Source organism: Tamandua tetradactyla, chromosome 7, assembly GCF_023851605.1.
Source record: "Tamandua tetradactyla isolate mTamTet1 chromosome 7, mTamTet1.pri, whole genome shotgun sequence".
Lineage (NCBI taxonomy): Eukaryota > Metazoa > Chordata > Mammalia > Pilosa > Myrmecophagidae > Tamandua > Tamandua tetradactyla.
Window position 1 is genome coordinate 154,073,571 of NC_135333.1, and position 14,999 is coordinate 154,088,569.

Genomic DNA, 14,999 nt, shown 5'->3' on the forward strand with positions numbered 1-14,999 from the left:
GTTCTACAATTCATTAGTGAAAAGACTGAAAGTTATCATAAAAAAGGGATTTTTGAGGTTTACATATTGATAATCTTACTCTAGAACTAAATGAAGCCACTTAAAATGGAAGATATTTATAGTTAAGGATATTATACAGAAACTATTTTTTCTAGGCTGGTTAACATAACTATAATTTAAATACATACACGCACATAAAATACACACATTAGAATAATTATCTCCTAAATCTGACCGTGGAAACATTGTAACAATAAACAAAATGCTTTCATGCGCTCTATAGAAACACAGCACATACCTTCGGGGTAAACATGTGGCGGATGCCATCAACTGAGCCATTTAAAAGGAGTGCTCTGATTAGGAAGCATATAAGTACCACATATGGGAAAAGAGAACTAAAATACATGATCTGAAAAGAAAGACAAATAAAAGTAGGTGAGACACTAACAATTATATTCTTTTCCTTTAATTGAGTTTATGTGTTCTGTTCTATACTTTTGGCAGACATTGTTCTCTCTGTGTGTGTGTGTGTGTGTGTGTGTGTGTGTGTGTTCTATTTACAATCCTATTAATAATATCTAAAACCATCACATTAGAGTGGTTTATTAGTCTTAAGTATGACTTATTTAAGATCCTTCAAGATATGATGAAATACAAGGAATAACCCTTATTTAATTTCCTTTAAAATAACACAAGAGTATGGTATAGCTTGAATAGTGTCGATCCCTTATAGTTTACAATGCAAGCAATATTTGAGACAGAAATGAATGGATATTATCCCTTTAATTGTTGTAGGTTAGAAAAAAATCCCCCCCCCTTTTTTTCCTTTTAATACATCCATTCTGATTTTCAAAAGCTTCCTGAGAATAGGGAGCAGACGGTCCCTATGCTAAGTCTCTGGCAGAACTTAAACAACAAGTCATGCAAAGATTTTATGTTTTCCTTCACATTAAATTAAGTAGTTGATCAATATTTATCATAGGAAAGGAATTATCCTAACCAGACATTTACTTCTTTCTTGACATCGCCATGCGGAGACCCAAGAGGTCTCTCAAAATGACCAAGTTCAGAAGAGAGTTTCTGAATTACCCCCAAAGCTGGCTCCCCTCATCTCCATCTCAATACCTGGCCCCACCAACCATCCAGTTGCTTCCCTCAAACACGAGGAAGTAGTCTTGGCTACTCTTTTTGTAATAATCTCTAAAGGGTTTTGTGACTTTCGCTCAGGTTATGTCATGCTCTACTTACAGCCTTCCGTGGAGTCCTACTGCATTTAGAATGGAATGTCCATCCATCCCTCTAGCCTGCAAAGACTTCCTGCGGAGCCCGTACAGGTCTGCCCCACCATGTCTGCCTCGCTGAGCTCTAACCCCTGAGGCTCCTGCTGCGGAGCTCATCACCACCCAGCTAAGCTCATTCCTGCCTCAGGGCCAGGGAAAGAGCTGTGTCCAGTGTCTGGAACCGACCATCACCTTGGCTTGATTTGCCCTTCCTTGTTTTTTTTATTGTGGTGTAACATATATATAACACAAACCTTCCCGTTTTAATAATTATTTAGTGCACACTTGAATTGCATTATTACATTAGAATTGTTGTGCCACCATCATCACCATCTACCACAAACATGTTTTCATGATCCTCAAAAAGAAACTCTGCACCTATTAAGCAATAAACTCCTCATTCCCTTCTTCCCTGGTCCCTTTTAACCTCTAATCTACTTTCTGTCTCTGTAGAATGTGCTTATCCTAGATACTTCATATAAGTGGAATCATGCAATATTTGGGTTTTTGTGTCTGGCTTATTTCACTCAACATAATCAATCTTCATCTTCTCTCCAGGGTCTTCCATGACTACCCATCTGAGTTGGACCTTTTCCCACCCAATACCTCCCATCCCTATTCCTCAACACTATTATCTTACTGTGTTTTCTTTACAGCAATTAACACTGTTGAAATCACCTTATTTGCTTGCTTATTTTCTGTCTCACCTACTGGAGTACAAACTCTGAGGCCAAAAGCCTTTTCTTCCTTGTTCAATACTATATTTCAATTACCTCACACAGTTCTTGGCACATAGTAGATATAAACATGTATCCCTGGAAGGAAGAAACTGGAGCCAGGGCGGAAAGAATAAAGGAAAAACTGCCATAACCGAGGATAGATCAGGGCATTTAAGAGATATTGAATTCAATAGCCACAGAAAACAACTTGTCAGATAATGCAATAAAATATCTTACACTCATGCACGATACATCTACTTGATGTTCATGATTAAACAAGAGGGAACACCCTAAGAAAAAAATTATTATGGATAAAATTTCAGTATACTTAGAATTTCATATTTTAATAGAAATGATTATATCTTAATTTAGTTGTAATGAAACATAATTTTCCAATCATTTTTTTACTGGGTTGGCTTGTTGATCACATAGCTTTACCCATATTTCTTGATTTCTTTTTATCAGAATGCTTTTACATGCAATACTTTTTTCATTCTTCCTGCCTATTTTTATCATTCTTTCAATCTGTCTGTCTACTATGTATCTGTCCAAAAATGCCCTTGATCACACTTGAATTAAAGTTGTCGCTTTTATTCTTCTTCTTCACTAATATAGATGCCAGCCAGAAGCATGGATTCACTTCCACAATTTATCTTTTTTTAAAAAATGGTAATCAAATTTGATGCATTGTAGGAGGTGCAAGGATAGTTCAGTAGTAGAATTCTCGTCTGCCATGCAGGAGACCTGGGTTAAATTCCCAGTCCATGCACTTCACCCCCCTCCCCCCAAAAATAAATTCAACAAATGGTGCTACAATAACAGGACAGTCATATGCAGAAAGAATGAAATGTGACCTCTACCATACAGCACATACACACACACAAATTTGATGCATTGTAGATGAGTTAAATGATTTCCATTAATCTTATTTAAAAATAACAAGCTACAGGCTAAAATAATCCAGAGAAGTTGATCATGAGTATTTTGAATATGCATAAGCACAGGAGATTTGCAATAAAATTTCAAGTTCAGGACTAAAGAAAAAAAAGATCCTCCTTGTACTTACATTTGTTCAGGCTAGACATCTCTAACACATCCTTAATGTCTTCCTCAGGACCCATAACTGACCTGTCACCAAGTCCAATGACTTTTATCACAGAAATCTCACAATGTCCCTTCATTTCCATCCTTAATAGTAGGTCAACTTCTGCTATTAAAATGCTTCCTGCTTCTCCTACCTCCAGCTTTTCCCTAGCAGCTCTCTCCAACATCCCTGAAATCCATCCTCCATACAGCTGCTGTAGTGATATTTCTAAGTTAAGGTTTTGATCGTGTTACTGAACTGCTGAAAACCCTTGAGGATTTGCAAAGTAACAGCCGATCATTTTAGCAATGTCCGTGAGATCCTTTAATATCTGCAATCAACTTAAATATCAAGCTCCATCTCCCACAAGCTGCCCAAATTGCATGCAAAACTCATATAGGTATATTCAGTAAACTTTGGGTCTTGCATGTTACATTTTTCTCTGAACTTTCTGGGGAACTCCTCTTCAACCACCAAACCTTATCCCAAATGTTACCTCATCTGGCAAGACTTCCCACAAATCCAGGTTTATTTAATAGTGTGGTGCTTTCAAGTACTTTCTATGTGTTTTATTATTGTCCTTACTATGCTTTATTATTATACCCATTACATTAAGGGTTCCTTGACAAAGACTGCAACCTCTAGCACTTGACCTATGGTTCATACTCAAAAATACTGCATGTTCAGAGAATTTATAGGAAATTAATATTTCCTTTATGTACATATTTCCTAAAACAAAAACACACAAAAAAACTTACCTTTATTTCATAAATTTTAAATCTAATGTATTTTTTCAATATGATGGGAGTTATTTCAATTTTCATTCATTCATTAAGCAAATATTTGAGTGTTTAAGAGGTATTGGATACTGGTCTGGATTCAGTGATGAGACTCTAACATAGCTTCTGAAGAAGATGGGATTTTCAGTTATATAACTTGGTGAAAATAGAAGTCAATGTTTTAAACACTTAATCAGTATTAAGTAGTTCACACTCCAATCTTCTTCTTCATGAGTAGGTAAAAGGAAGAATATTTAATTATTAAATTCTGAAATTTAAAGACACATTTTAGGCTAGCACTTTACAAATGTGTTTTTAAAACACAGATTCTCAGCATTTAATCATATTGCTCCCTTATTATACAAAAACAGTCATGTGTACACTAATATTAATAGCTAATTCTAACTTCCAACCATATCTAAAATGCTACTCCCCATCATTATCTGCTTAGCACATTATATTTATGTATTGCTATCTGGAGTCATCTTAGGAGTTTGTTCATTGTACACCTTTTCTTCTAGAATGAAAACTCCATGAAGATTCAGGCACCTTTGCCTTCCTGCCCATTGCATGGGTCAACTGAAATTTAGCCAAGATAAGTGATTTTGAGTTACTGACAAAAATTTTAAAAGCTATCTTAATGATATGAGGAAAGATTATAAGGACACAGTTCACTATAAAATTTTATGTCATTATTTACATCCTTTCTTTAATTTAAACACATTTTAATAATCACCACTTTTTGCAAACTTTGCATGTCTTTTCAATGAACTACTTAGGACAAATCACGACTTGCAGTTGGCTCACAAGGATTTTGAAAGGGGCATGGTGATGGTCAGAATCAGAGGGGCTCTAGCATACTAACCTTTCCAGAAGACTGAATGCCTTTGATCATAGCCAAGCAAACTATGACCCAGGCAGCTAGCAAGCAGACAGTCATCTTCCAATTTAAGCCCCCACTTTCAGAGATGGAATTAGAAATATTCAGTGCTTCTCTGTACCAGTAATAAGTGGTAGCAGAACTTTTCTCACATTCAGGTTCCACAACTGTAGAAAGAAAAGTAACACACAATCATTTCAGACTCCATAAAAGAGTAATGAGACCATTTTCTTCCCAGTAAACCTATAAATCAATTCTTAGTGCTTCCTAGAAAAGCACTACCATTCAACAGATGCAGCTAATTTCATAAAGAATAAAAATCCAGCCATGTAAAAATTTAAAAAAACAGCATATATCCTCCTTGATATATATTATTATGCATTTTTTGGCATGGGCACTTATTATGCATTTTAAAAGTAAGAATGTGTGTGCTTATTATCAAAGTAACCAGAACAAAATCAGAATTATATGATTGATTTGGTAAGGCAGTGCTGTCAAATACAGTAGCTGCTGGCCACATATGGCTTTTGTGGGATAGGGCTAGTCGAAAGTGACATATGCTAGGAATGCAAAATACACACCAGATTTCTAAAACTTAGTCTGTGAAAAGTAATATAAGCTACTACATTAATAAATTTATATTATTTATATACTGAAACTATAATACTTCGCATATACTGGGTTAAATAAACTGTTTCATCTCTTTTTTTATCTTTTTAAAATGTGATTACTAGAAAATTTTAAATTACATGTGTGACTTGCATTAAATATCTATTGGACTGCTACTATAAGGAATTATTTACTTATATACTAGGATATAAAAATAAATGATGGGGGCGGGCCGCGGTGGCTCAGCGGGCAAAGTGCTTGCCTGCTATGCCGGAGGACCTCGGTTCGATTCCCGGCCCCAGCCCATGTAACAAAAACGGAAAAACAAAATACAATAAAAACAAGAAAATGTTTAAAGATGTTTCCCTTTCTTCCTTCCTTCCTTCCTTCTATCCTTCCTTCCTTCTCTCTGTCTTTCCTTAAAAATAAAAAAAAATAAAAAAATAAAAAAATAAAAAAATAAATGATGGGAGGGGATGTGAGAGTAGCTCAATGGTAGAATTCTCACCTGCCATGCGGGAGACCCGGGTTCGATTCCCAGCCCATGCATTTCCCAAACAAACAAAGAAATCAACAAAAACAATCTAACAAACAAAAAATTCAACAAACGATGCAGCAGGAACAGGATACTCACATGGAAAAAGAATGAAATGAGACCCCGCCATATAGCATACAAAAAAAAAAAAATGATGGGAAAACTATGAAACACAAAGGCATAAAAGTAATTCAATTAATCCAAATTCTGTTTTTTATTTCAGTGAAAATGTAAGTTAATGACAAGTGTACAAAACAAAAGATGTACAAAGCTAACAGCTGAAGAGTGAAGATTTTTACCCTACTGGCAAGGGACACAATAAAAAAACCTTAGGAAAAACCAGTAAATTAAATCATCTGAAAGGTCTTCTGAGTATGGCACAAAAGATGAGGATGTTTTTTAGTGATAATAATTTTGAAAAGCTTTTTCCACGTTATTTTAAAGAGAAAAATGCTCTTGCAAGCACATGCCTTTACCAATCTTATGTTCTTTAAATGGAAAAACACTTCATTTAAATGCCTTACGAGTGTGTGAAGAATTTTTCACCAAAGGACACTGATCCCAAGGTAGAGGTTGCTGAAAAGACTGGGAAAAATAAAACAAACTCCAGCCAATGATGACGTTGTAGTAGAGAGCCACAAAAAAGCACACCTGCAAAACAAAACGTGATTACGTCGAATCTCTCATGCCTTTTCTTTGAAGCAACAACATGAAATGCATAAAATTCCACCTAAAGCCCTCTTCATTTTACTTTCTACTTGAAACAAATGATCTTTTTCTTAAAAATTAATCTCTCTCCCAGGTCTCAGGAACATGCATTAACAAGAATGAGATAGAGTAATATTTGTGGCTTGTTTTGTGTATTAGCCCACGCTCCAGTGTTTTTTAAAAGATGACCCAGGAGTTGAGGAGTAACACATTCAGAGGGTTTGTTCAAATGTGAGCAATATAAATCCAAGCCCTGTAAATATTCTACCATATACCATACTGGGAAACTTACTACGCAACTTGCAAATCCAATTCCGCCCAGTTTGGGGCTTATGTAATTCCACACACCAATACTGCCTCGCCGAATTCTTTGACCCACAGAAAGTTCCAGGAAAAAAAGAGGAATGCCTATTACCAGAAGCAGTACTAAATATGGCAAAAGATATGCACCTATAGGGACAAAAACAATAAAACAGATTATTTTTCAATATTTGCAATAGAGAAATCATTAATTCTAATTATCTCATGAATGACAATATTTTAGCTTGTATGCAGTGTATTTGTAGAGGACTATAAATGAAATACAATTTCATTACTTTAAACTTTCTAGAATGGGAAACTTGAATGACTGTTACCAAGTGTTTCTAATAAATTTATAACAATTATGATAAAAGTATCAATATAATGAATTGTTTCATTTTATGAAAGGGTAAAAGAGCTTCATTTTCCATAAAAATAACTGATTCTTAAAAATTATTTTCTTGAGTAGACTTCACAAACTCTTGGAAATCTTATTCAAACAATGTTTAGCAAGTCATTTATTTATTCAGTTTTATCCCAACCCAGCTAAAACATTATGAATTACAAATCGGTAATTATGAATGACTGAGAGTTTATGGCATTAAACAGACATTTTTCTACATATAATAACAGTATGGAAGAATAAATGACTAGTCAAACTGAAAACTTAAAAACTTCACCCCAGAAAAATAAACATTATTTCCCTCCATAAATTAACATTGTTTTTGTTTTCAAGAAGGGATATAAGAAGTAGTTGAGAAACATACTGAAGTTAGCTTGTTTTGGCAAAACAATTTAGAATTTAAGCTCATTTATGGAACATTTAATGTCTGTTGTAAAATTACATGCACTAGCATCCTTGCCGTAAAGTTATCAAACCTAAAAATAACACGTATGAAAGAGTGATTGTAAAAATGTATTCAATAGCTGGACAATGTTAATATTAGACTCTACTAATTGGATAATACAGTTAAATATATTGACATTGAAAGTTATTCAAATTTTTCTTGTGGTTACTGTGCTAAAGAAGTAATAATTAATGTTTTAAAAGATTATCCCAGCATTACAATATTGCTGTAATAAAAACCACCTAAAAAAAGAAAACAAAAAAGCTATATACAAGAGTGTTGCCCAAATATAATGGTTTGTACATTATCTCCACCTTCTTATAGTTGATTTTCAGGTTTTTGAATTTAGTTGATCTATAAAATAGTATATACTGTTAAACACTGATACATGAGCTTATAAAACAGAGCTATCGAAACCTCAATTCTAAAAGAATTAGTAACATTCAGGGACTATTGACCTGAAAGTGTTTCTGCATTTTAACACCACATTCAATGTGTGAGCATGTTGGTGCATGGCTAGGAAAAAAAACAATGAATGAATAAGACTGGACTCGTGAACCTCTCCTCAGTGATATATGTGCATGGAATGTTATTAGATATTTAGCCTTTCTGTCCAACTCAAATTACTCTAACATTATCCCCCATATTAAACATAATCATAGCTAAAAAATAATTGGGCATTTATTTGGCAGGCACATTTCTCACTTAGTAATTAGTAGCTACTCTTTTTTTCTCTCTCTCTCACAAGAATCCAATGAGTGAAGTACCATTATTATCCCTATTTTACAGGTTTGGAAACTAAGCCAGAAGAAATGAGATAATGGTGAAAGGTCACATGGCCAGTGTTGGAAAGAACAAGGCTTCACCCATATTAAATTGATATCTTAAACCTGACTTCTTAGCCTCTATACTATATCAAGTTTTAAGATTAGCCATTGTTGTATGCCCAGAGGTATTGAAAGCAGGGACTCAAACAGACATTTGCACATGACGTACATAACAGCATTATTCCCAACTGACAGAAGGTGGAAACAACCCAGGTATCCAGCAATCAGTGAAGAGACAAACAAAATGTGGCATATACACACATGGAATATTATTCAGTTGTAAAAAGGAATGAAGTTCTGACACATGTGACAACATGGATGAACCTTGCAAATATCATGTTGAATAAAATAAACCAGACACAAAAGGACAAATATTGTATGATCTCATTGTTTTGAACTAATTATAGTAAGCAAGGTCATAGAGTTAAAATCTAGAATATAGGTTACCAGGCTACAGATTGGGGTTAGAGAATGAGGAGCTGATGTTTAATTGGTATAGAATTTCTATTAAAGCCACTGGTAAAAGGTTGGAAATGGATGGTGGTGATGGTATCACATTAATGTAAGTGTAACCAACAGCACTAAACTACATAGGCGAATATGGTCAAAAGAGGAAACTTTAGGATGTATGTATCGCAAGAATAAAAATTAAAAGATAAAACAGGACAACTCAGTGAGCCCTATTGTAGATGATGGACTATAGTTAATAGTACAAGTATGAGAATGTTCTTTCATGGGTTATAACAAATGTATGGTAAGGCAGTGATAATTAGAATGGTACATAGGAAAAATACACCTAATGTAAATAATGGATGATGGACAGAACTAGTTTAATAATCTTTCATCAATTGTTACAAAGGTAACTACTGTCAAAAAAATGCAATTATTGAAATGTGCTATCATCAACAGAAACCAATGTTCCACATCAATGCAAGATGCTGGTGGGGTGCTAAAGGAATCCAGTTTATGTGCATGGTTGTTTTGCAAATTCACAACTTCTCTAAAAAAAATTTAAAGCAATTATTTGCAACAAACAAAAGTCATTTAAGCAAATAATCCACCAAGAAGGAAGACACCTTGTGACCGATGGTTGAGGACCTGTGTCCACTAAGGCCACACGTGGGCTCCTGCTGGCCGGGCATGGCCAGTGAGGGAGTAGAGCAATGAGAGAACCTGGTCTCTCAAATGGCCCAGATTTTGACTCAACCAGTCTTTTCCAAGTTATGTGAGCTTGGACAAAATGTTCAAATTTCCAGAGCTTCCGTTTCTAAATGTGTAAAATGGGGATACTAATACCAAACTGACCAAGTTGTATAAATTCAATGAAATAACCCAGGTACAGAGCTAAGCTAAGAGTCAGGCACCTTTTATGCTATAATAATAAAATCAGCTATAATTATAATTACAATAAACGCAGGACCTACTTCATCCTTGTTCCTTTGTTTCAAGCCATGTCATGCATTTCCTTAATTCAATACACGTTTAATAAAACCCAAGTGCAGGTTGGGTCCTGTGTTTTACATACTTTTATACACTTCTCAGCGTAGCTTGAAAAATACCTTTCATGACTCTACTCATTTTCTTCAGTGTTTATACCATCCTGTCTTCATCTCATGCTCCAAGACCTTCTCCCTATCCCTTTTCATGTTCTTAGCCACCTTCCAATCCCTTACTACCAGTAAAAAGGATTGTATCAAGCTAAGGAATCTAATTTTGTTAGTACTGGGGCCATCTATTGGATCACACATTCTACAGTTTAGGTGACTTTAAGTCAAAGGAAAGGCACTTCAAAAGGGGATCAGGACTGCTTTTATTCTCCAGAGCTCTGGGTAGGAAGCCCCTTTTGCTCAAAGATTTGTAATAGCTCTTTACATATTAAACATAGTAATTTGTTGTCAAAAACAGGTATTACAAATATTTTTAAGTTTACTATTTGCCTTTTAATTTTGTTTTGGGTGGTTAGGATGGGCTTTTTGTATTCTTAACTGTGAATGGTGTTTACTTTTTTGTTTTAAAATAGTCAACTCAATCTTTTAGAGTGTCTGTCTTTGGTCTCATGCTTAAAGAGCCCTTTTCTATCCCCATGATTCATCCAGACTTTCATCATTTTAAAAACCTTTCAAAATATTTAGACATAATATAAATATTCTTAAATGAATTATCTTTAAATTATCAAGCAGTTACCTCTGAGAACTATTAACTTATTAAGTCAACCATCTTTGTTGATATTTTCTCTTCTTGGAGGTCGTTCCTTGATACTTTGTTACAGTGATGGCTCAAGGAAGGCATCAGTGAAAGAAAAGAAAGCAGTCCATTTCATATAAGCAAGAGAGAGAACTCTGAAGACAGTCACTGCCTTGTTTATATAGTTTAATTATTTGTTGCAAGACACTTTCTTGTTTTAATTTGGTTTCCTGCCACACTTGCAAAAAATTATTTTAATACAGATTGAATCACTGTTAATTAATGCGGTGGTGTCTTGATTCTGAAGGGCGGTAAGGCAGAAAAAAAGGTGACTCATTCTTAGGTCCTTATCACTTCTTGTTTCTGCTGTTCTCCCTTCAGCTTTCATCCCCTTAATCTTAAACTATTACAAGTCCTTTTGGCTTCTCTCCTTCCTTTCCCACCTCCCATTCATTCTACATGCCACTTTCAGATATATTATATCATATTATATTATATTATTGTCTTTATTGTATTACTTATTTTATATTATATTATATTAAGCCTCAATGGGTCCATAGGATAAAAGACAAAATCTTAAAGAATGGTCTAAAAATCAAATCTTATTTTATGTTTCCAACCAAAAAGCTACACCTCTCTCCCTAAAACACCCCTTCCTAATTAGGGGTGATGCCAGGGTATAGCTTCCATAGTACATTAACTAGACCCATGAAAAATTTCCTCTAAATATAAGTATTATTATTATTTGAAATTGAAAATGCTAATTGTCTATGAAAACAGTGAAAGAAAGCATCTTTGGAAACTTTGCTATTTTAAAAAGCTAGTAGCATATTATCGAAGAAAAAATAAAATCCCATGAATCTGCTATATAAGCCCAGAAACATTCTCTTTCTTCTAAAGGGTTTTTTTTTCCTAAGGATCTTAAAACTCAAATATTTTCCTCTCTATTATTTCCATAGCATCAAGGTTAGGATTGTTGATGTCCTCAAATTTCACAGATGGAAAAGTCATGAGAATATCAGCCATCTTTCCTCATCATGGAATATATATTTCGTGATATGGGAATAGTAGTAATTCTCCATCCAACATCCTTTGGGATGATGATTATTTAATAATGTGTAAAGGTTTTATAAATTTTCCATTTCCATATAGCCATTTAAGAACATGTTGATTTCATGAATTTAAAATGCTTAGATAAGTCCTCAGTAGAGGAACAAATAGTGAAACATCCTTATAATGAAGTGCTATGAAGCCACGAAAAAGAAAGAGCTATGTCTGTTTATTCCTATGGAACAATCTCTGTGTTACATTGGAAGGTGAGAAAAAAGCAAGGTTCAATGTATATAAACATGCTCATATTTTGAGGAGGTTTTTGCCTTTTTTAAACAGGCAGGAGTTACAGTCTTACAATTGGATGCACATAAAATATTCTCACACAAGATGTTAAATGTAACAGTTTCCTCTGGAGTAAGGATCAGGGCTCTGAGTAGAATTTACTTTCCATTTTATACTTTTTTGTGCTGACTGACACTTTGCCCAAACCTAAAATGCCATCATTTTTACAATTAAAAATGTTAATTAAAAGGTTTTTGATGTAATAAAGATTAACCATTGTGTTTTAAGGATAATATCTTTAGGCAAATCAAATTGTACTGTAGCTATCACCTTTCGGTTCTATTATTCATAAAGAGCCTCAAATGAATTAATGAATAAGATGTTTGATTAAACAGAGAGAAGATACTACTCATAAAACCTAGAAGGCTCAATGCTCCATTGCATGATGAGTATGCTTTTTGCATCCTAACAGCCATCTTGAAATGATAGTCCATTGGTATTAGATAATAAGGACAATACCTCTATCTAGTATTTGTGTATATAGAAAAAGGAAACAATACTAAGAAGAATATTTTGACACATTCGACGTATGGAGATATGATGGAAGAGCCATTTTTATTAATATGTAATTACTAAATATGAAATGCTTTAGAGCTTTGCACCAAGCCAGAAATTTTACTAAGTGGAAAGCAACCTGACTTTTCACCCAAGACATACTTCTTCCTTGACAGGATCACTAGTAAGGCTTACAAGGTGAAATGTCTCAAATCAGAATTCAACTTCTGTTAGGCTTTACAAAAAAAGCAGGGGCGTGTGTGGCTGTTTATAGCTGATTTGATAAATAATTCATATGTGATATTACCGATTAGCTGAGAAGCTCATAACTGCAATGAAATGATGTGTGGTGCTATCACCATCTTTATGTGTTGATTCTTAGTTCCCAGGCAGATTTGTCAAATAGGCTACATTTTTTTCAAACTCCTTATTTTGTGCCTAGTTAACTAGGAAATCTTAAATACATATTTTTTTCACTAACACCCTAGTTTTTATCTCTTTTAGTGGCAAGAAGAAATTTCAGATTTGAATGGCTGCATTATTACATTTGATAAAGTTGTGTATAGATTAGAGCTTATATTAAAAATAAAACCGTGCCCCTGTCCAGTCAACAAATCAAATGTCAAAACTTTTTTTTATTTTTTGTGTGCTGAAGAGCATGGCATATGAAATATTTAATTTTTTACCACTCTTACTTTAATAGCTTTCATGCACATGGACAATTAATTTTCAACCCAAATGTTAGGTAATTTAGCTTTCAATTTGATTTTGGTGTACGAAAGAGTTACATTCTACATAACCAATCTCTTCTTTTATACGGGCTATTTTCTTGATTGTGAATCAAAAATGTTCCCTTGCAAAAAGTTCCCTTGGTAATTAATATGCACAAATAAAAAGAAAAATCAGTGGTAATGCAGATATTTTCTTTTCAAATTAATGGTGCAAATTTCTTTTAAGTTCTCTTTGAAACTGAGTTCTGCCCCAGATAACAGAGGATATGGTACCAAATTTGGAAGCTATCTAAGGATGAAGAATATCTGCCATTATACTAATTATCTATTGACATCCCTTCTAACGGGATCTAAAAAGTTCTGATCAGCATTTGAAGATCATGATCATTCTAAATTATATGTTGTCTTTGCTGTTTTGAAGAGTGAAACAATTTAAAATTCCCAGCTAAGCCATGGAAAGAAAATTCTCTCTGTCTTCCTTCCCCAATTTTGTCTTGTATCAGAAACTTTAGATTATTCTTCAAAAAGAATAAATGCACTCACAGGGGATGCAACACTTCTTAGAAAACAGCATGTCAGTAATTTAGAGAAGTTCACAGAATTCATAGGAAAAATGAGAGGATTTATGACTTTGAAGCAATCCTTAAGTATACCTAGCAAGCAAATCTGCTCCTATGAAACCTTACCTACAAATAAAGCTTGGCTCACTTTTCACAAAGAAAGGTCCCAATCTTTAACAATGGAATTTGCGGTTTCTATATTAATGAGACCAGCAATGAAAGGAGCTGTTTGACGTAACCCATTGCAATTTACTACAGTAATGTATCACTTAAATATTAAAACTTACCACCCCCGTTCTTCTGACATAGGTATGGGAATCGCCACACATTCCCTAAACCTACAGAAAATCCAACTTGGGCCAGGATGTATTGTAGCTTACTGTTCCAAGCTGGTCTTTCATCTTCGACTTCAGATTCTTCTTCAACGTCTGTGTCTTTCTCTTCGTGAACATCAACAATAAGTTCACTCTTCTTAAAAGCATCATCAGCTGAGTCTTCATTGGAAAGAAGGTCTTTGACAGACTCAATAACCTCATCATCTAATTCCCTTTTTACGACCTTGCTATTCTTCGGCATTGGAAAGTCTGGGTGGTCTTATTTTTTAAAATTCCCTTAGGGTAAACAGGTTAACTTTTTAAAAAAAAAAAAGTTATTTGATATAAAGTAAGTACCGAGGAAGGTATCAAATAAATCCTTGATTCAAGGTGATGGAGTCTTAAAGATCCTAGATCTGTATGTCCAATATTCTGCAGGTACCTGTAAAATTATAAGTTGAAATATAATAAATGTCTACTCATTAAAAATATTTTTTAAATATTTAAATAACTTCTCTTACTCATTTTTAAGATAGAATTTTCTTCTACATGGTATAAAACACATGATAGTCCATAGCTTTTCAGAGCTTAATGCTTGTACTTAATAAATATTAATGTATTAATATTAGTTTGACAAATATTAATAAAATGTGCTTAATATCTCACATATTTCCTTTCAGTTAATAATCCTCTTACAAAAATGTGCTTTGATCTTACATAAACACCAATGTAAAACACATATTCTGTTCGT

General features: G+C 34.0%; 1 protein-coding gene across 1 annotated transcript in view; it reads right to left on the reverse strand.

Annotated features, from left to right (window-relative positions):
• The window catches only part of SLC6A15 (solute carrier family 6 member 15), a 28,805-nt gene extending 14,127 nt beyond the window's left edge, over positions 1-14,678 (reverse strand). The window contains exons 1-5 of the mRNA XM_077168146.1: positions 14,222-14,678; positions 6,887-7,044; positions 6,411-6,537; positions 4,728-4,909; positions 299-409 (exon numbers count right to left, since the gene is read on the reverse strand). Coding sequence (XP_077024261.1) covers positions 299-409; positions 4,728-4,909; positions 6,411-6,537; positions 6,887-7,044; positions 14,222-14,510 — 867 coding nt within the window. The 5' untranslated portion in view covers positions 14,511-14,678. The remainder of the gene's footprint in view (positions 1-298; positions 410-4,727; positions 4,910-6,410; positions 6,538-6,886; positions 7,045-14,221) is intronic.
• Positions 14,679-14,999: the final 321 nt, after the last annotated feature.